This window comes from Nesoenas mayeri (assembly GCF_963082525.1).
Source record: "Nesoenas mayeri genome assembly, chromosome: 5".
Lineage (NCBI taxonomy): Eukaryota > Metazoa > Chordata > Aves > Columbiformes > Columbidae > Nesoenas > Nesoenas mayeri.
This window is the reverse complement of record NC_137548.1, coordinates 1765658-1787748: the sequence shown is the minus strand read 5'-3', so window position 1 is coordinate 1787748 and position 22091 is coordinate 1765658. Positions and strand designations below refer to the sequence as shown.

The 22091-nt window shown below is 50.7% G+C and overlaps 1 protein-coding gene across 2 annotated transcripts in view; it reads left to right on the top strand.

The window, feature by feature from the left end:
* Window positions 1-16332: 16332 nt before the first annotated feature.
* The window catches only part of MDGA2 (MAM domain containing glycosylphosphatidylinositol anchor 2), a gene marked incomplete at both ends in the record, with an annotated part of 309300 nt that continues 303541 nt past the window's right edge, over window positions 16333-22091 (top strand). For both annotated transcript variants that reach the window (XM_080345156.1, XM_080345155.1), the window contains one exon: window positions 16333-16405. In XM_080345156.1, coding sequence (XP_080201282.1) covers window positions 16333-16405 — 73 coding nt within the window. The remainder of the gene's footprint in view (window positions 16406-22091) is intronic.

Below are 22091 nucleotides of genomic sequence, written 5' to 3'. Positions count from 1 at the left end.
GAGCTGGATAAGCCAGGGGAGATGGGCAATATGATGGCTGCTTCAGTTCAGTGCTAATAAATGTGAAATCATTAGGACCCTTGCAAAGACCCTGGGCTTGGGCTGGTCAAAGATGCCCTTCGAGATTGTCACACTGACCTCTGCTAAACTTCTGGCTTTTCAAGTCATCTAAAGCCTTTACAACAACCTGGTCCTCTTCAGTACCAGCAGTACCTCCCGCTGAGGAAAATTCCCTGTGGTCCATGTTCTGGCAACTCTGGGAGGGATTTGGATCATTTATCCCGGTCAGCAGGTCTGCAACAGGTTGTCTTCTCTCCAGAGCACTCTGCTTATCCCTAAAGCCTTGGCAATGTTGGCTTAATGATTGGACTCAATGATCTTAAAGGTCTTTTCTAACCAAAATGATTCTGTGATTCTCTCTCAGGGGCACATGGAGCCAAACTCCTTAGCACAAGCACCTAAGTTCAATACCCCAATTTTTTGCAATGTGTAGTTCTTTCTCTGGTGCCATTAATGTCCATATTAAATAGGACCTGTCCAAGACATACCTATAGTAATGTCAAGCAGCTACTTCTCTCCACCCTAAGACACCCCTGCTCAATACACAGAGACACCTTCCCTTTGGCCAGCTCCCAATACAGGTACTAATCCCCAGCATCTCCACCTTGAGCAAGAATTTCCTGTGGGGAGCAAAGTCAAATGCTTTGCTTAAATTAGATAGTCTGGATCTCTTTCATTTTCCTTATCTAAGAAACTGTATTCATATACATATATATATATATATATAAAAACAAACAAACAGGCAATGTCTCTTGTAATCAAACATCGATAAAAACATGATGTAATTTCTCCTGTCTACCCTTTCTTTCACATCCTTAATTACTCTTTCCTTCAGAAAGTGTTTGGAGACTGAGCAGAATATTGAGTTTGAACCACCAAGGCTGGAACTCTCCAGGTCCCTTCACACATACAGGTATTTTTTAGTATAGTATATGCTAAACCCACCCAGACCTGGCTCCCAAGCTCTCAGCCTGGCTATTGATACCGAAATCTTGTGGAGTTTTGTTTCCACTGCTGAATCTTCATTCTATTTAGCCCTTTTTATGTGGACAATCACATCACTTATACAGGCTGTTCTCCTCTTCTATTTTCTGACCTCTGAGGCAAAATTTACCTTCCCTGACATCCCCTGTTCTGCTTGCTGGGAAATCTCAGCTCGTTCTCAGTATCTCCTCTGAGGTTCCTGTATGACCAGGGAAGTCTGTGGCCTTACCCAGCTGGTGGTGCTGAGTTTATTTTATCTTCTGGTGTGAATATGGAGTTTGCAGCACCTCTTGCCTCCTCCACATTTGCATGAGTGAGGTCTCTTCACACTCCCCAAAGCTGCTCTATTAAATATGTCAGTTGTGGAGATGGTAACAGGGTTAACACAGAGTGTAACAGAGTCCTCTGCTTAACATGAGGGAAAGAGCAAGTAAAACACCAGACTATGCAAAGAAAATACAGCAGACAAAATGTGCAAGCTGCTATGTGACTTATGTGTATATAATATTGATTATTTTATGTAAAGGAAGAATTAGTGCAGAAAAAAATTACAAAGAAAAAATGAAGCCTCTGTAAACCTCACAATTAAGTTGATTTTCCTTACACTGGAGACAAATGGCAATTAATTGTCGATAAATGTTATAGAAACCAAAAGAATTTACAGGATTCAAGAAAGGATTGGAAGCTTACATAAACATTATGGCAGCAGAGTACAATTAAATCATGTGCTTGTGAATGTCTGTATTTATGTATATTCAGTGTATATACCTGTTGATGTGTGTTTATATACACACCATCCCTGGGGGTGTTTAGAAGACATGTAGATGAGGTTCTTATGGACATGGTTTAGTGAGTGTTGGGTTAACAGTTGGACTTGATGATCTTGAGGGTCTTTTCCAACCAAACTAATTCCATGATTCCATGAGTCTATGATTAGAACTGAGAAAATGGGTCTGAGAAGGAGAAGAGAGCAAGTGCCCAACTGCTTTTCCAGGACCAGGAGTCTCATCTGGTCTCTTGAAGGCTCAGCAGCGCGGTGCAGCTTTCTCAAAACGCACCACCACACTATGGGATTAATTCCAATAATTAAATATTAACTCTGGTTAAATCAATGGGATTCCATAGAGATTATTTCATATTTCAGAATAAACATCACCTTGGCTTATGAGCATACTATCTACGGTAATTAGGAAAGCTACTTGTTTCTGTAATTTGAAATTATATTATTACATTCAGTACGACCTCCTGAGCTGGTATCATTATATTCACCAAAATTTACCACAATAGATTTCGTAACTCTGTGTCCCACTCTGCCCATCTTGGATAACCCCATGTTTACAACCATGGTCTGAGCCATCCTAATGTGGCCTCTGGTTCCACATCAACACACGCAGTTAAATTCTTCAGATTGCTTTAAAACTGCAACTGGAAAGCAAATTCTGGGTTGGGTTTATTAAACATACAGCCTGTTTTCTAATGCTTATTTTAATCTTGGATGTAGTCATGTAGCTGCCTGAGGCCAATCAAAGGTGCAACTTTTGGTAAACTGTTTAATGTTCTGAGCTCCTTCCTTCTCCCTATTGGGAAAGAGGAGAACAAGCGCCTCTTATCGTATTTGTATAATTAAAGCAAAAAAGAAAATCACAACCTCCACCCTCAGTCACAACAGGGAATTCACGAGCGCAGAATGTAGTCAAATACAATTCTTTATCAGTCCGAGCCTGAGAGGATCTTTTATTAAAATCCTTTATTATCCTTTCAGTCACAGACAGATGAGGCAAAACCATCCTGTGGCTAAGTCAATCTGTCCTTCAATACCACTCTTACTGTTTTATCCTTATACATATTTTCACTAAAATATTTTGCCCAGTTTTCTGGGCATTAGTGGTTGGGGTTATTTTTGGTTTTGCTTCCAAGTATTTCGACGTAGGTGTGAATGAGGCCACTCAGCCTTTGTTTTGCTCACAGAACTGAAGCTATGGGAGCTGTTTTGCCATCCTGTTGATGGTGAGGTAGTGCTTTCAAATTAGATATGGAGCACAAGGTCCAATTCTGAGCCTCATTGCATAGGGCAAACCATTCCCTCTTGTGTTTTTTCATCATCAAGAAACACGCAACAAGCAGTAACATAAGAGAACTCGTACACTCTATACGATTTCTTCCTGTTGTCTCTATGTGATACAGTCATTTGATATTTCGGTTTCAGCGGAAGATGCTGTGATACAGAGCTGCCATTGTTACACATTGGAGACCTGCATTGTAGCGAGAAGAGAGAAAGATGGAGATTCACATTCATTTCTGTGAAAGTCAAAGTGCAACCTTTTTAAGGAACCCTCATTGAAAACCCTCAATTTTTAAGGAACCCTCCATCCCTGGAGACATCCCAGGCCAGGCTGGACGGGGCTCTGAGCAACCTGAGCTGGTGAAGATGTCCCTGCTCATGGCAGGGGTGGCATTGGGTGACCTTGGAAGGTCCCTTCAACCCAAACTGTTCTATGGCCCTGTAATTCTACGATGTGGCACTAGAAGTGGCACCTGAACTAATCCCACACTTTGCTGATTTGCTTTTCAAAAGCAAAGTTTAGTCAGTCTAAAGGAAAAAAGAAAGACATTGTTGGAAGAGGTAATATTTCAGATTTGAAAATGCGCTCGTACTGAAGACTTCTCTATGTTATCTACCTGTACCCATCAAACCAATTAAAAGTGCTACCTCTCTGTGCAGACTTGACCTCACTAGCGTACGGAAAGTCTGAGAAGGAATTCAAGATACTCTGAAAAAACAGTAAAGGCTGAATAATGACATAAGGATAGCAAGCTATGAGCCCTTTTCCGCTGAAAGCTGGCTGAGATCCTAAATTAAACCCTTTCATCTCAGCGACTGGTTTGAAACTCTTAGTTCAAACTGAAAATAGTCAAAACCATCTCCTGAGGAACAGAGAGTTGATCCATCTGAAATCTGATCTACAGTGCATATCTTTAAAAGTCCCAGTAATTCTCATATAATTATTGTATGGTTGACTTTTTTTTTCTTTCTACTCCCACATGTGCACTTCAATAGAAAAACACTCTTTATTTTTCTGTTTTATGAATAATACAGAAATACATAAATAATAGATATGTTATTAATGAAACGGCCAAATATATATTCCCTTCAAAATGCATGAGTTTGAATGGAATGTCAAACAGATTACTGGATGAATATTTGATATTTTAATTTATTAGGCAATTTCTTACAAGAATAGCTGAACTCCTCAATTAGACTTCACACCCCTGGTCCTCCATTATACCTGCCGCCAATTTATGCCATGTTCCTTCCACTCCTATGAACCTGCCTCTCAAGCAAGATCGGTGGTTGCAGGACCAGTCAAAAACTATTCTCTATTCTATTCTATTCTATTCTATTCTATTCTATTCTATTCTATTCTATTCTATTCTATTCTATTCTATTCTATTCCACTCTACTCTACTCTACTCTACCCCACCCTACCCTACTACTCTACTCTACTCTACTCTACTCTACTTTACTCTACTCTACTCTACTCTACTCTACTCTACTCTACTCTACTCTACAGTCCTAGAAACCCCTGAGCAAGGATTAAAGACACAAGGAAAACATGTGTGGAAAGAAATCAAATATACTAATGCTCTTGAGCTGCCTGGAATTTTAGTTAATTAATTTTTCAACCGTACAGAGACTGGCGCACATTTTCTCTCTGCATTGACATTCAGACTTTTCAACAAAATGACAAATAAATGTGACTCCAGCAGAAGATAAACAGCAGTTGCCAGGGTTTCTTTTTTCATTTTTCAACCCACCTCGCTAAGCAGTTTGCAAAGATGAAAAAGAGACATTAGGAAATAACAGAAGAGGAAGAAAAACCTGACTCACTTGAAACAGGAATAGAAAAGCATCTTTCCCGAAAATAGTTGAACAAGGAGCAATTTTTGTCTTCAATTCACCTGCAAAACTCATTGCCGTAAGCTAGTATTGAGGTGAACAGCCTTTCACTGCTACAATTATTAGACAGGTGTGTGAAGTACCTAATAAACTGGATATAAATTAAAAGACAGATCTTTCAGAAAACTTAGTGCCTATTAGACAATTACAACCCTTTTTAAAATCCAGGAGACGTTCCCATGGATTTAACCTAGACTGCACCTCTAAAAGCATCTGCTCCCAAATTCCACGCATTTAATCTCAAATCCCTTTCATTGGCCTGAATCAGGACAAATAATTAGATTCACAACGCAGAAGAGTTTTGTAGTGTCTGATACTGGTTCCTCTTGCTCTCCATCTCTCCTGGCATCAATGTATGGCTGGGAAATAAAGTCAATCATTGCATCTCCTGGTTTGTTGTTTTCCTTTCACGTCTGTCATGCCAATTTTTAGCCTTGTGTGTCAGCCACAAATCTCAGCTTAATCAAAGTATTTCCAAGCACTTTCTAAGGAGAAGCTCTGACAGAGGTGAAGCCACGTTTGCTGCCAGAATGAGACTTCTCAGGCAACAAAGCACATTGCCCAGTTGATGAAAGCCGGTTTCTGTGGGGTTTCTTAGTGATAGTCGAGGCAGGATTACTCAGTTTGAGAGTAAAAAAACCCAACCAACCAACAAAAAAAACAAAACCACAAAACTCAAAAAAAAAAAAAAACCCCAAAACTAAAACCACCATAAAAATCTGCAAGAAGACAGAGGTTTAAGGAGGGGCAGGTAATGAGAGACAAGCAAAACGAGATTCATAGCAGCTATACTTAAAAAAAAATAATCAATATAACCCTTTAAGAGGAGGTCTTGATTTGATTGCTGTTCTTTGACATGAACAGCAATTACTGGGTCTGAGATCTGTGAGGTATCTCCTGTTATTGCATTGCCACAGCTCTGCCTGACGGGAGCTGTTGTTTTAGAGAGGATGACACCAAGTTGGGTGTCCACATTCATGAAAAACTGTATTTTTGTTTGCCTTTCAGAACGCTCTATTTAGCATAAGCAATTTCAATATGCTTGTTCAGGTCCAGCTGAGAGTGGAGATCAGCTTCAAACCTCTTGCTGTTGTCATGTGCAGGGACAAGAGTCGGACTCGATCCTTGTGGGTCCCTTCCAACTCAAGACGTTCTATGATTCTGTTTGGAAGAGGTGGTCAAGCATCACAGTCCCCACCTGGGAAGGGTGCAGGAGCCTGTGGGTCAGTGGAGTGATGGAGGAGCTGCCAGAAGTGATGGTCACTCTGAGTATTTGTCCTTAATGTAGAGTTTTCTATCCTAAATTTCTTTTGCTTTGGTTAGAGCAGTACTAAGGGAGAACCGAAAATAGAGAAGTTTCTCTTGGAGAGTCACACAAGAGAAAACTGGGGGCACACAATCCAATGAGCACACCAAACACGTTGTCCTTTGGGCCATGCGATGTTGGAACAGTTTGGCCACCAGAGTGCAGAGAGATGCAGAGCAACTCCAAAGCTTCACCTCTAGAAATAAACACACAGCCTCTGAGTATCTCCAGAGTAAAGCAACTGTAACCTCTGAAACCCACCTCCCCAACACAAGCAACTCAACACCCTCCAGAAGAAAGGCAGGAAGATACAGAGGCCATTGGCTCTGCCCAGGTGGGACCACACTCAGCCATCCACAGCCAACGTCCCTATTGGCAGCAATATAACACTGCAGGAGCAGCAGCTTTGCAGGTGTAAATGATATAACACACTGATTCGCACCAGCTGGTCCCCTCAGATGAAAAATCTTCCCAACTCCAACGTAGTTACACAGTGTTCACCCTGCTGAAATTTTATTAACACTTTCTCCAGGCTCCTCGAAGCTCCCTGTCCATGGCCGTGAATCATCAGCGATGCTCGCGGTGTAATAGCCCAGCGAAAAATTAATTTGTTCATCTCCAGGGTCCCTGGGAAGTGTGAGACTCACCGAGCAGATCCCTTGGTGCCTTCCCAGGAGGTTTCATCCCAGGTGGCCCAGGAGCACCGTGTCTGAGCCCTGCAGACGATACCCAGTATCCCATCCGCCCTCCTCAAAGCTCCAAAATCAATTAAAACAAGTGTATGCTTTTTCAACCTTAACCACAGCGGATTAAAAACTGCAGCAGGGTTTTTGTTGTTGTTTTTTGTTTCTTTCTGGAGGAGGAACTGCCTTCCTACAAGGATTTGGGGTAAAAAAAGCAAAGCTGGGGCCCGAGATGCTTCATCCCTCGGCCCATGGCCAGCAGAGTGCACTCAAACCATCGCCTGCTCCTGCAAACCTCCCCGGCTAAGAACATCCATCCTATGTTTAATATGGAGCGGGTGTAGAGAGAAGCCACTGAAACTTAATTGTTTTCCCCTGCATTATGAAGAAGAATAGAGACACTCCAATGGGATTTCATTTTATTCAGGGAAATATACTCGGTCTGATTGCGTTATTTTAAATAATTCCCAGGATTCATTTCCATAGTGCAACAGGGGCAACTTCACCAGCAGGAATGTTGTGTATTAATATTTCCCTTTAACTTAACAAGAATTCCCTTTTTTTTTTTTCTCTTTTTTTCGCTGACAATGCACAAGACACTCATTATTTTTTGAATGTCAGCCTTATTGGAGTTATCTTTGTGAACTACTTGTTTGCATAAGAGCCAGGCTACGGTAAGGACTGCATTTTTGGTGTTTTGTTTATTATTGCCAGGATGTCCAACTTCTTCTGTTGCCTATAATTTGAAGCTTGTGACCACAACAGAGCCAATACATTGAGCAGCCCCATTTGTCACTGGTTAATTAAATGTGACCCATTTCTTTCACTCTGTCCTTCCCTTCCTCTCCGGGGAATCACGGTTCACATGCCAGTCAGTGTTAGCGCAGCAGGGCAGAATGTTATTTTGATTATTTGACACAAAAGCATGGTGTTTTGCAGCCAAAACCAAGTGTGTGCACACACACAAACAAGAACACACACATCTTGTTGGTGCAACAATATTGCCCTTGTAGGAAGTAAAAACCAAAGAGTGGATGTGTCTTTATGTAGTGGTTTTAAGCTAATTCAGCTGGCCCATCCCTCCAGGTGTGATCACAGAATCATTTTGGCTAGAATAGACCTTCAAGGTCATCGAGTCCAACCATAAACCCATATCCCTGAGAACCTCATCTATGTGTCTGTTAAACCTCTCCAGGGATGGTGACTCCACCACTGCCCTGGGCAGCCTGTTCCAATGGTTGGACCCAATGATCTTACAGGTCTCTTCCAACCTAAATGATTCTATGATTATTTGGATAAAATGGCTGCTGGGCCTGGAGCCCCAAAAAGAGACCTCCCTCCCTTCACAAACATGATGAAGAGCTCATGGGCATACAGCAAACTGAGTTATCCAGGAAGCAAATGCACAAAGAGTGTCACATTTTAATTACACAGAATTGCTGTTCCAGGTGTTTTCTGCTGCCCTTGGACTCACTGAGCCCAGGAAGGCTCATGCGTGGTTTAGATGTTATTACTGCATTTGTACAGCCCCACAGCTTGATGCACATGAAAGCTTCGACTGCACATTAAAGTCTGAAGAACATGGCAAAACCCTGTTCTCACAGCAAGTATTAACGGTTTTCATTTTCAGTCTCTATGGCTTTATTTCTGAGACCGAAACGGAGCAAGCGATGCATTACAGAAAGAATGAAAGACCAGAGGGATGTTACACAGATTTGAACTCTCTGTCCCAGGAGGGTAAACCTGAAGCCACTCTGACAAGACAAGGGGGGTGTAAAACAAGCTGAACATGTGGGCACAGAGATCTCTCCAGTCAACGAGATAGACAAACCCATACCTACGGATCACTGCCTCTCTCCGCCTGCACCACACGGCGGACGGTTGGAAATTCTCCCTTTAATCCAAACAGTAAGTACATTCACCATAAAATGACAGCTTTTTGGAGGCAAAAAGCCAAAAAACCCCCTGAAAATGCTATGGCTTCTTGGTGTTGCCTCCATCAGGCTATGAGGAGGAGGAGAGGGGTCCCTGCTTTCCATCCACCTTCAATTTATCTCTTTCCACTTCTTTACGAGATGAAGCCTTTTAGTGAAGCTCATTGAGAAGCATTATTTTGCCTGTTTGCTTGTGCTGGGCTACAGTCCTGGAGAAGATGGACCTTAATCTCGATGTTACTGGGCAGGGCCCAGTGGCTGGGCCAAAGGCCTATAGTGCTGCGGCCACCACCATGGACTCACCCCAGAGTTACTTTTTTCATCCAGAACAATAACCCAGACAACAAATTTCAGCCATGAATCATCACCCAGACTATTAACTGACACTACCCTGGGGTGTATGGACACCAGAAGTGACTGCATTTGAACATACGAGAAGCCCACAGGGAGAGGAAGCCCAAGGCACAAACTAACATTTATCTTGGCCTTAGACCAGGGGCCACCAGTGGCCCAAATTGTTTCATCCATGTAAATTCTTGAACGCCAGAAGGATTATTCTCACTTCACACCGGTCCTGCAGAGTAGACCTAGCCTGAAATTAGGTAGTTTGATGTAATTTGTAATAGTTCTGAGACTTAAACTGCACCAGTGAAGATAACAGGTGTGTCTAAAGGGTCCGTCACACTTAGTTATTTATCTAATAATTCCATCCCTTGGAGGTTTGGCCCTAAACATTGTTAAATGAGCCTGTTTCAATTTTCAGAACAAACTAAGTCTTATCAAGAGAGTGTGAAAAAGCACAAGGCAGATGCTGCTGAAACCTTCAGAGGATCTGGGACCATCACTTCAAATGGGTCTTCGGTGGCTATTTTCATTTCCAGCATCTGCCCCAAGGAAGGGAAAGCTAAGAATAAAGTTGGGAAGAGCCTATGCTGTCCAAAAATAGAGCATTTGGTGTTTGTGCTCTTAACTTGTTCCTCTGCAGGTATGAAGGGCGGATATTTAATGTGTATGTGAGTCTGAGAGAAATGTAGATATTACATAAGAACGGAGGGGCGCTCGTCAGGCTGCAGTCGCAGAAACTGGAGCTTTAACAAAAATTCTACGTGCTGCCATGCACAAGCAGAGCTGACAGTCGACTCGTCTGTGGAGAAGAACAATATTTCCACAGCAAGAAATGTTCCCATTTTGGTGCCACTTTGTAATGGCTGAGCCTGGCAATGCATCCCCCATGTCCGCTTCCATCAGAACAGGGTTGGTCGCAGTCGGTCAACGTGAAACACTTCCCCACACACATTTCACGCTGGTTGAGCCCATCCCACATGACATACACAAGGATTGACTTTGCGCCCCAGGCTGGAGGTGGATAAGGGCAAATGGTCCCATTTATTCTGCAAATGCCTCTGGGTGGACATTCCTGGGTGTGCTTGGCTGTAGCACCTTCATGTGCAAAATTTGTGCCTCTGGGAAAAAAAACTCCTCCCAAATAGAAAGGCTGGGAAATGCAATATGTGGCTTTGATGGAGTAATGTAGTTCCTGTATTACTGGAGAAGAGAAGGTTCCAGTAAGACCTTATTGCGGCTTTTCTGTACTTAGAAAGGGACGATGAGAAAGATGGGGGCAGACATTTTAGCAGAGCCTGTTGGGATAGGACAGGAGGTTTAAACTAAAGGAGGGAGATTCAGGCTGGACATGAGGAAGGAATTGTTGCCCTGAGGGTGGTGAGAGCCTGGCCCAGGTTGGCCAGAGAGGTGGTGGATGAACCATCCCTGGAGACATCCCAGGCCAGGCTGGACGGGGCTCTGAGCAACCTGAGCCGGTGAAGATGTCCCTGTCATGGCAGGGGGGGCACTGGGGGAGCTGGGAAGGTCCCTTCAACCCAAACCATTCTGTGATTCTATCCGGGCCACCCTAGAGGAGGGGTGATGTCCCACCACACAATTCCTTCTACACCTTTACATGAACTCATACAGTAAATGGTCCAGGCTTGAGTCCCACACCTGACGAATACTTTCCTCCCCTTTTTAGACACTTCTAGGTCGATTTGCTAATTCTGTATAATCTTTTCACGCTCTAAACATGCCTCACACGATACATGCAGTTCTCAAATTCAGCAGAATGATGAGACTGAGGTAAATTTAGTTTTGCCTTAATTTTGTTGGATATTTCAATCCAGTGTGGTTGATAAGGAGGGACTAGAGTAACACACACAACTCACCGACACTGCCAAATTACTCAGAATCTTAATGCTATTTAATGGTCTCCTTTAGTCAAATCTCGATTATTTGTAGACTTGCTCCCTATGAGAGAGAAAATAATTTGCTTCTGTCTGGTGTTGGATGAAATGAAAATGCGGCTAAGAAAAGAGCTTCTCAAATAAATGGCTGCTGGAGTGTGGGAAGCATTAGAGTCCCAGAACTTTTGTTATTCAAGCAGTTAGCCTAATTCAGTTTGATTGATTTCATTTTATTTTATTTACCTCGCTCCCTTCAGCAACAGAGGGGTGTATAACACACAGTTGGTGCCACACACCACCGTGCAATCCTCTTGATACTGAGAAATGCAAACCAGCCCGCTGTGATGTGCTTCACTGATGGCTCCTTATCTCTAGGGGCAGAAGAGTAACGTCAGCTTTATTTACCGAGGAATATTTTGCATCAAGCAGTATTGCTAGCAAGGCAGTGTTGCTCTCACAGGGCACTTAATGCCTGGGCTGAAATGATGCCCCGTGCCCGGCTGCAGACCTGTGCCAAGAAACAGTGAGGGACTAACGTTGCCATTACCTCCCATAGGAAAGTTCTGCAGTCAATCTCCTTGGAGTCTGATGCTTTTTTATAATCAGCACTGATATTCTGATTGACCAAATCATCGCAGCCCCAGCTGTGACAACCTAGAATTTCTTGAAGTGTGAGGGCTGGCTAAAACGAAGCTAAGCAAGCAGTTAGAAACCTGCCCCTGTGTCTGCTACAAGACTATTCGCATTTTTCCCTTTAATAAAAGAGCAACCTGCCTCTTGCAGACGCTCCAGGGTGGATGGCACAAAGTGACCTTTTATCGGGAGCTTGGACTGTGCTCTGCCCATGACCAAAACACCACTCAGCTCAGGCTGCACACAGACGTGCTCTGCAATAAATGGGACCCAAAGGTCCTTATTTCACCCAAGGGATCCCAAGCAGAGGGTCCAGGAGCCTGTGCTGGGCACACCCCAGGCCGCTGGATTGACCTTGCTCTCCTGTTCTTCCAGGTTTTGACCCCATCGATGCATCACCTGTCCGACGTATGGTCCCCTTGGGCAACCTCTGAGGACACTTTGCCAGCACTGGTGGGTCACTCTGCATCATCTGAGCAGGAGGAGAGTCGTCACGGTTTTGGCATCTGGCAGGGGGAAGGGGGTAGTACTGAAACAGGAACTTGTTTGGGGGTTAAAAGCAACAGATGAGCCTTTCCAGTGATAAAGGAAAGCTACAAAATGAACCGGGGGTTTGAATGTTGAAGTGGGGTCTGTAAGTAGCCTTTGGGGACCATCCAGACAGCATATTTTCCTTCCTGAAGCAAATTGCAAGTGCTGGAGTTGATGGAGCCCAGCCGCAAATCCCAGTCCTGGCCTCAGGAACACCTGAATGACACCAGCTGAATTTCACAAGCCCCAGAACAACCCCCAGCTACCTTATTTCAGTGAGGAGCTACTCCATTGCTATTTAATGCTGTAATAGAGAGTGATTTGGGAAACTCAGCAAACTCGGGTGGCTGTCAGCTCTCCCTTGGTGAGTTATTTTAATTCCTCCTTTTTCTTCAGTAAACTACCGAGGGAGATGGTCAGGTTCAGGTTCAGAGCTTAATATCATCAAGCAGGCCATAGCAGTAGCTGTAGTGTTTAAACATTTAATGACAAGATATTTTTTAAAAAGCCATGTCAGATGATCCTGTTCGGTGGAAATCATTTGGGCACTTATCCCACAGAAATTTACACACCGGCTTAATTTCAGACCGAGTTATTTTCACAAATTTCAAGTGCAGTGCTTTTGTGGTAAGGTTTACTAGGTGCATTAGCCTCTGCAGCACCGAAGCTTGAACTTGCAAGAAAGTGTGCCAATGATGTGCTAACAAAATGCTGCGTCCCTCCTAATGGCTGTTCCACAGGCTAGAGCAGCAGCCAGTTAATGATTTCAGCCTTCAGGATCAAATAATTCTCTCTCTGCTGTGAGGATCTTGGATTTAACCATGTAAGGGCTGGAAACAGGGTGAGAAAGGACCAGTCCTGGAGGCATTATGGATGATAAGGTACAGGTCCCTCTTCCTTCCACCTCCACTTGAATGACCTCCAACAAGAAGAGGTAGGGCTGGGCTCTGGGCTTCTCCTGCCAAGACCTGCCATGGACAGGGCTTTACAGGTGAAGAAAACATGCACTGTCCCCACAAAGTCAAAAGAGCTGCTGGAGTCTGTTCGTGCCCCACGCTCTGGGGCCAATGGGCACGGGAGTAAGAAAGGAGTCGGGGGGAAAAATAGCTGAGGAAGGACACCAGAGCACTGGGTGCAAGTCTGGGTTGGGTTGGGACCTCCGTGGCCCAGAAGCTGTGGCACAGGTGTTGATTTGAGGGCCAGTTTGGCACAGGTGTGGCAAGGTGGAGAGGCTGAAGGTAAAGACAAAAGGCAACCCAAGGTTGAATGTAACCTATTGAAAGCCATGCTGTGAGTGCAACCTCTGGAGACCTACTGAGGCACATTCCCCAAAATGCTTCTTGCAACTGAAAGACAAAAAGGAGCATCAGACGGACACAGACATGCAATATGGGACTCCCTTCAAATAGGGAGTCCAACCACTGAACGTGATGAGATGCGTTTGGATGGTTTCATGGAGGAAACGGCTTTGCTAGGCTCTGACTAGTCTGTCAGCAATCCTCAACAGCAGCTGAGGACCTTCCTTTCCATCATCCAGAGGTGCCCGTGGCTTCTGGAGAGTCTGTCCTGAGGAGTGGGTGCAGCTGGAGGCACCACCCTGTGTTTGCTGGTGTTGCTGTCTGCCTTAGCAAAGAAAAAACTACCCCATGAATTTTGGCGTGAGAAACATTGCACCCATCCCTTGTTCCACCTTCCACCTTCTTATTGGTTTGAGACAAGGAAGCAGCCCCAGCAAGACCTGAATCCAGCCCCTTGCATCCCTCAGTAGATTTCCAACTGATGGACTGGATGGCTCTGAGCCCTTTGGGGATGGAAGCTCAACAGATTGTCTCAGAAGGGCAGCACTGAGGAGTTCAGGCCCTGTCACCAGTGGCCAGGAGAGTGCTAAAAAGTGCTGGAAGAGTCCAAGCCTTGTTAACAGTGTCCTGCTTCGTGCCAGAGGGGTCACAAGAAACACTGACAGCACAATTACTTCTTCCAGAGCATGTCACTTGGTCCTGGCATGGAGCGCTAATCCTTAATTGGTGCAGGCAGAGGAGGAAACTGAATGTAACTGTGTCCAAAGTGCCCATGGTTTTGGTGCAATCCTTGCAGGAACCGAGCACGAAGGGGAGAACACAGAGGCTGTCACTTCTCAACAAGTCCTTGTTTGCTCTGGTGAATTGGAGGCAAGAGACCTTCACCAGCACAAGTCCCATGAGACCTCAAAACATATGGACATCAGGCAGCCTGAGCGCAGCCTGGGAAGGTGCCGGGAGCCAGTGAGGTATCTCAGATACTTGGTGGAGGCCAAACATGGCTGAAGGGGGCAACGACCAGGGGAGAACCCAGTGGTGGGCAGCAGTTGGAGTGTGCTCAGCTGCATTGCTGCCTGCCAGACACACAGAGCAGCTTGTCCCCTATGTGCCCCCTCCCTGCTTATCACACCAAGGTGTGGGAGCCCCCAGAATGGTGAGTGTCCTTAGAGTGCCCTGGGGCACTCAACCTTGAGCAAGCACGGGGTGTTCAGTCAGTGGAGGCTGGGGAGAGCAGCGCTGCTGCCCCCCGGCACCCCACGAGTGTGTGTCACCAGTGGGACAGAGCACGGCTGGGAGCAGGTCTGAGCCCTGGGGTGTCCCCCACAGCGGGCAAAGAGGGAGCGGCTGGAATCGGGAGGTGACGAAGGGACAGCACGAATGCCGGCCGGTAAGCCCCACCGCGGAGCTCAGCTCTGCCCGGGACCAGCGGGAAATGCGCGGGCGCCCGCGGCCGGCGCGCCCCCCTTCCTCACGACAGGCGGGAGCGGAGCGCGTAGTGAGCGCGGGCGCAGGGCGCCCCGCACCGTCCGCACCGCGCAGCCCCGCGGAGCCGTGTGACCGGTACCCAGGGTCGGGTGACAACCGGGCACAGCCGCGGCGCGTAGCGGGGACCCTTGGAGCGCGCAGTCAGCGAGGGAGCGCGGCGCTCCTCACCGTCCGCACTGCGCGGGGGCACCGCACCTCACCTCACCGCGCAGCCGGGAGCGGAGCGGGGCGAACCGCACTGTGCGGCCGGGTGCGGAGCGGGGCGCATCGGCACCGCGCTGACGGGAGGGGAGCGGGGCGCACCGCACCGCGCATCCTGGAGCGGAGCGCACCGCGCATTCCAGAGCAGAGCGCACAGCGCAGCCGGGAGCGGAACAGGGCGCACCGCACCGCGCACCCCGGAGCAGAGCGGAGCGCGGCGCCCCAGCCTGGCAGCGCCCGCAGCCCTGCGCGCCCGGCGGCGGTGGCGGAGCCACGGGGACACGAGAGGCGGCGGCGGCGGAGGAGGAGGAGGCGGAGGAAGGCGCGCAGCAGCGAGCCACGCAGCTTTGACGTCGCCGGGCTGCGGCTCCCCGGCCCCGGCTGGCGGCACGTATAGCACAACGTGACCGCACACCGCCGCCCTCCATTCACACTCGCACACTCGCACCCACCGCACGGCAGAGGGAAGCCCGCCGCCCCCCCTCGCCGCCCCCCCCTTCCCGCCATGGGCCCGGCCACCGCTCCGCAGGCGCGGTGAGGGCCGCTCCCGGCGCGCAAGAGCAGGACACACCTCCGCGGCTCCGCGCCCTCCCCCCCGACGCCACCTCCGCGCCGCGCGGGGGGCCCCGCGCACCATGCGGGGGTCGCGGCGCTGCGATGGCATCTGATGGCCGCGGGGCGCAGGCGGCTGCGGCGGCCCCGGGAGGCGCTCGGCGGCCCCGGGAGGCGGCGGCGGCGGCGGCCGGCGCCCTGAGGGGGCTGCCGCTCTGAGGGGGGCTCGCCCCGCGCCTCTCCGCGCCGCTCCGCGCCGCCCGCTGCGCAGGAGGAGGAGGAGGAGGAGGAAGAGGAGGCGGAGGAGGAGGACCGCAGCGGTGCCCGCCGCCTGCCCCCCGCCGCCCTGCCTGCGCGGGCGTGCGCGGCTCGGCCGCAGCGGAGCGCGGGGCTCCGGTGGGCGCTGCGCTGCCTCCCCCCCGCGGCCCCCCCCCCCGCGCCGGGCTGGATATGTGGATGCTCACGTGAAGATGGATGTAGCGATCGGGCTGCTGGGGCTGCTGACGGTTCTGCTGGAGGGCAGCTCCGGGCAAGGGGTGTACGGTGAGTCCGGGGCGCGGCGTGACCTTGTCGCGACTGTCGCCGGGGCGGGAGGGGGGGGTGTCCCCCCCGCGCGGTCGCGGGGGCGGCGGGCCCGCGCTGCGCGCCGCGGGAGCCGGCGGAGCCAGAGCGGAGGCAGCGCCGTTGCCATGAGACGCTGACATTACGCGGCGAAAACCGGGGGCGGGGGGTATCGGGGGCTCCGGCCGGTCCCGGCCCGGGCTGGCCGCTGCCGCGGAGCGGATGGGCACCACCGCGATGGGGCTTCTCCGTGCCCGCGGAGCTCCGCGGGGCTGCCGCACTTGTTAGCAGCGGCGCTGCCGCCCGCCCGCGGCCGCGGAGCGAGGGGTGGGGGCGAACCGCAAACTTCCCGGCGCTCCGCCGGGGGCGCGCAGTCCCCGCGGCCGAGCGCGCAGGGGAGCGCCCCGCGGCCCCGCTGCCCCCGGCAGTGACTTGCAAATCGCCGCCGCGGAGCGGGACGCGGGAGACTCCGCGGAGCGGGGCGGCCGGGGCCGAGCCGGCGGCATCATCTGCCCCGCTCTCAGCACCCGGGTCCTGAGCGGCTGCCTGGGGACCGGCGCTGCGGCCTCGGGTCTTGTTGCTTCTCCCTCTACCTCCCGCCAAGTTGGCCCCGTTTACCGCGAAGCCTGGACCCGAGAAGCGGAGAACCGGGTACCCCGCTGGACCGCGGTGCTGCGCGGTGAGGACGCCGCCCGGTGCGCTGGCCCCGGCCCCGGTGATGCCTCAGCCTCGGGGGTGCCCCGGCCCCGGTGATGCCCCGGCCCCAGTGATGCCCCGGTCCCGGTGATGCTCCGGCCGCGGTCCGGGGTTATGTAAGCGGCACGGCGGGGCTCAGCTCGGCGGCGGTGCGGAGCTGCTGGGAGCGCTGCCTCTGATACTCGATGTTGAGGCGACTTCATGAATTTACCAGTAAATGCTTCGTTTGGCATCCGCTCCTTCGAAGCCCGGGTTTCAGCACTAAAATCTTTGCTCCCCAGCAGCAAGGCAGCCTCAGAGATGCTCTCGACCCCCCACCCTCCCGCTTTTTTAAATTTTGCGAAATTTCAGTGTAATTGAAAATATCTGGGGGGTTCTGCTCCCAGCAGCTGGATTACTAACGTGCAGATCTTGGCACTGGCAGCACCGGGGCTCTTTGCCTTCCCCGACACACAGGCACATATTGTTGGATGCGTTGGAATAGCAACCGCTGTCATGAATAGAAGAGGGCTTGTTCAGGCAGAGTGTGTTTTGTGGGGGCCTGCAGGAAAGGGAGCTCTTGCCCTGGACTGAACATCAGCATCTATGCACAGGTGATGCCACACGCAGATTTGTAGTAAGACTTTTGTTTGGGAATGCTGCATTTTCATCCTGTCAAATGTAACACCTTATTTAGGTTAAGGACGATTGGTGAAGGGCTGCTGAGAGGGGAGGGGGGGAAGTGGTGCGAAGTCAGGCAGATGTGGCTGCACTGTATTTGAAACCTGTTTCATGTGGATTTGTGTTTCTTCATTGACTCCTGAAGGCTGGTTTGAGAAAGCAGACGGTGCTCAGCCAAAAAAAGAAAGCCAAGCCCAGGGTATGTCACCCGGCAGCCTGGAGCACCAGGGCCATTTTGAGAAAGGAGATTTTGAAGGTAGCACCCATTAGCAAAAGCAAACAGGCTGGGAGAGGGACCCCGCTCAGTCCTCGTTGCTTTGGAAAAATAGGTTTGTGGGATTTGAACAACTTTTTTGTCCCTTATTGAAGATTTCAAGATCCTCACAGCTCAGCTTCCAGGAGTGGAGCATTTAGGAGGGTGTCTTTGCTGACTTAACCCATTTGTTCCCTGCTTTTGTGCCACCAATCTGAAATATTGGTGTCTCTTCTGAGCATCCTCCCTGTGCCCTGCTGCCCTCTCGGGTCCTGCATGGAGAACCTGCCGCCTTGCAGCTTGCTCAGACCTGTCATTCGGTGCTGTCTGCCGCTCCGGCTTCTCTCCAGCTCCTCCCGTTGCGGTTGTGTCCCTGGGACAGGGTCTCACTGGTGATGTGCGCTGCCCGAGCTCCACCTGCCTGCTCCCGGCACTGCCTCCCTGCCTGCACTCCTGCCTGCACTCCTGCTTGCTCCCAGCACTGCCTGCCTGCACTCCTGCCTGCATACCTCCCTGCACTCCTGCCTGCACACCTGCCTGTGCACACCTCCCTGCACTCCTGCATGCATTCCTCCCTGCACTCCTGCCTGCACTCCTGCCTGCACTCCTCCCTGCACACCTCCCTGCACTCCTGCCTGCACTCTTCCCTGCACACCTCCCTGCACATCTGCCTGCACTCCTGCCTGCACACCAGCCTGCACACCTCCCTGCACTCCTGCCTGCACTCCTCCCTGCACACCTCCCTGCACACCTCCCTGCACTCCTGCCTGCACGCCTACCTGCACTCCTGCCTGCACACCTCCCTGCACTCCTGCCTGCACACCTCCCTGCACACCTCCCTGCACACCTGCCTGCACACCTGCCTGCACTCCTGCCTGCACTCCTGCCTGCACTCCTCCCTGCACACCTCCCTGCACTCCTGCCTGCACTCTTCCCTGCACACCTCCCTGCACATCTGCCTGCACTCCTGCCTGCACACCAGCCTGCACTCCTGCCTGCACACCTCCCTGCACTCCTGCCTGCACTCCTGCCTGCACACCTCCCTGCACACCTCCCTGCACTCCTGCCTGCACACCTCCCTGCACTCCTGCCTGCACACCTCCCTGCACACCTCCCTGCACACCTGCCTGCACTCCTGCCTGCACTCCTGCCTGCACATCTGCCTGCACTCCTGCCTGCACTCCTGCCTGCACACCTCCCTGCACTACTGCCTGCACACCTCCCTGCACACCTCCCTGCACACCTGCCTGCACTCCTGCCTGCACTCCTGCCTGCACATCTGCCTGCACTCCTGCCTGCACTCCTGCCTGCACTCCTCCCTGCACTACTGCCTGCACTCCTCCCTGCACTACTGCCTGCACTCCTGCCTGCACTCCTGCCTGCACTCCTCCCTGCACTACTGCCTGCACTCCTGCCTGCACACCTGCCTGCACACCTCCCTGCATTCCTGCCTGCACATCTGCCTGCACTCCTGCCTGCACGCCACGGCTGCTCGACACTGCAGAAGGTGCAGAGAAGCAGCGCTCAGCACGTCCCCCCAGAACAGCAGCGCTTGAGAGCTGCTTTGCTGCCTTTAAATGCACAATAAATGATCCACATTTGCGTATTCTTAGTTCATGCAAAAAAGCAAATTAATGTCCCGTGATGTCTGGCTGTACATCTCGCCGTTAACTCGCGCCTGTTGCTTCTGAGTAGTAAAGCTATGATTAAAAAGCTGGTACGGCTGAACCTGCGGGGGAACCGAGGCACTGGCATGGGGAACAGTTTGCCAAGGTTGGTGGTGGAGCCAGAGCAGGTGCAGGTGTGCGCGGTGCCCACCTTCTGCTGCTTCAGGGGATGGGGAGAGAGCAGAGCTACTCAAATCCCTGTCAAGATGTACAATTCCCCAGCTCTGCTTTGCGCAGCTTGTTTTCTTAGCTAAAATAATCTCAAACTCCAAGTGCAGCATGCACTTTCCCTCCCCTTTAAATTCTGCGTGACTTGCATGGTTAATAAAGCAGAAGATGCAAGTGTCCAGATCATGATGGTTACCTTTTCACCAGACTTCACGTTACCAGAGAAGTGGCTAAATGAGGAGGTCGGCAGATGAGTTGCAGCTCATCCAAATGTGGGACTTTTATGATAGTGGGGAGCCGCTTTCCCACCCGTTCCCCCCGGCTGGGGGGCTCGCTGGGGACATGGGGTTTAGATGCATGTTTCCAAAACACACGAGGTACCACAATAAAGGGGAGCACCCATGGCACCTGCTGGTTGAGGTGTCTGCACCCATGGGGTGCTGTGCGTGGGGGTGCAGCCCCCTGGCAACCGAAGCAGCCCCCTCTGCAGCATGTTTTCCCCGTGGCCACAGGAGCATGTTTTACCCACTCTTTGCAGAGCTTTTAGTTACTTTCCCATGAATTCAGCTGGAAATAAGCAGGGCAGCTACCAAGGATGAGTTTTTGTGTATGTCAACGCCAGGTCTGCCATAGGGAAAATTGTGTGTGTGCAACATTCATCCCTCTGTGCACCCCCACGCTGTGTTTTAAACCATCTCCTAGTGCTGAGCGTCTCACATGAAGATGCAGATAACATCAGGATGGCTGTGAATGCCTCATGAAAGCAAGTGATCACAAATGTAACAAGTATCCGCTGTGCTCAGCCATGCCGGAGTCTCCCTGGGGGTCTGCAAAGTGTTGGGAGAAGCAGCTGTAGCTGAGGGAACGACCTGGCTTCTTGTTGCTGATGCAAAGTAATGTGGAAGCATAGGTATTTATTGTATTAAATGTCAGAGAGATTGTCCTTGTTCCTTGTGCCAAGCATCAAATGTTATCCAACAGATGAATTTGTATCCCAGCTGTATAAAGAAGCAGGTTTGGAAACAGGGAACCCAAACCCCTTGCATCCCAAATGGCAGCTGGGTTGGGGTCTGGTGAAGCACTTTGTGTCCCCGGGGAGGTGGAGCAGGTCACGCAGTGTCGGGAAAGATCTTCCAGCACCTCTGGCTGCCTCTTTATAATGATGATGATGATGTTGTGGTACGCTCGGCTCCTCGGAGGGATTAATGACAGCCGGCTTTGGAGTGAGAGTGTCTGCGTGCCGCTGCTGACCCGGCCTTTCCCTAATGCTCACCCTGCTCGAATGAGTGGATTGGAAGGATGAAAGAAGGGAAGGAGGGGAAAAAAAATCAACAGTAAGAGCGTTTTCCCATTAGAAAGGCCGGTTGCCCATTTCTGCCGGCGAGGGCAGGCTCTGGATCACCGGCCCCAGATGTCACCACGGCGGCGCGGGGACCGAGAGGGTATTTCCGTGGGTGTGAATGCGGGTGTTGTGTGGGCTGGTTTAACCCTGCACAATTCGGGACATTGTGCATGGGAAGCGCGGCCGCCCTGGGAACAGGGGAGGAATTATGCCGTGCTGGAGGGGCTGGCGTTGCTGAGCAGCTGTGAGCTCCTCCACCGCCCCGGCCAGGAGGTTTGGAGGGAGCCAAGTGATCATCCAGAGCTTTAACTCTTAACTGAGCCCTGGAGAGGGATCTCCTCCTCCCTCTCACGCCGCGGATGTTGACACTGGGATTTCGGCAGCGCTCTGACATGGACTTGAGCTTGTGCAGCTGAACTGAGAGCGTGCAGAGACGGGGGAGCAGCCGCCGTGCATTTTGTGGACAGCCAAGCGATCGAGATCGACTCTGCTCCTGTGGTTCTTATTTATCCCATAGGTAAGGGGCTGCACAGCACCCGGCATCTGCGTGTGCTGGTCTGTGCATTTGGGGGGTGGCTTTGCCCTGGGGTGCAACAGTTTGGGGTCGAGGGGTGCAACTGGGTAGAGTCAAACTGTTAAAATGCTCGCGAGTAAATGCGTGGGAGAAGCTCAGAGATTAAACCTGAATGCAGGTCTGCTGAACGGATGGAGAGGCAGGTCAGAGCAATCGTCCTGGTGAGCAGCAAGTTGGCTCCGTTCCGTTCTGGGCGTCGCGGCACGTCTCACCGTGCCGGGAGCAGCTGATGCTCTGCGCGTCCCTGCTCCAAACGTTGCCTTGGACTCTGCGAGGGAGATTTGGAGGAAACCTGGTGGCGAGGAAAC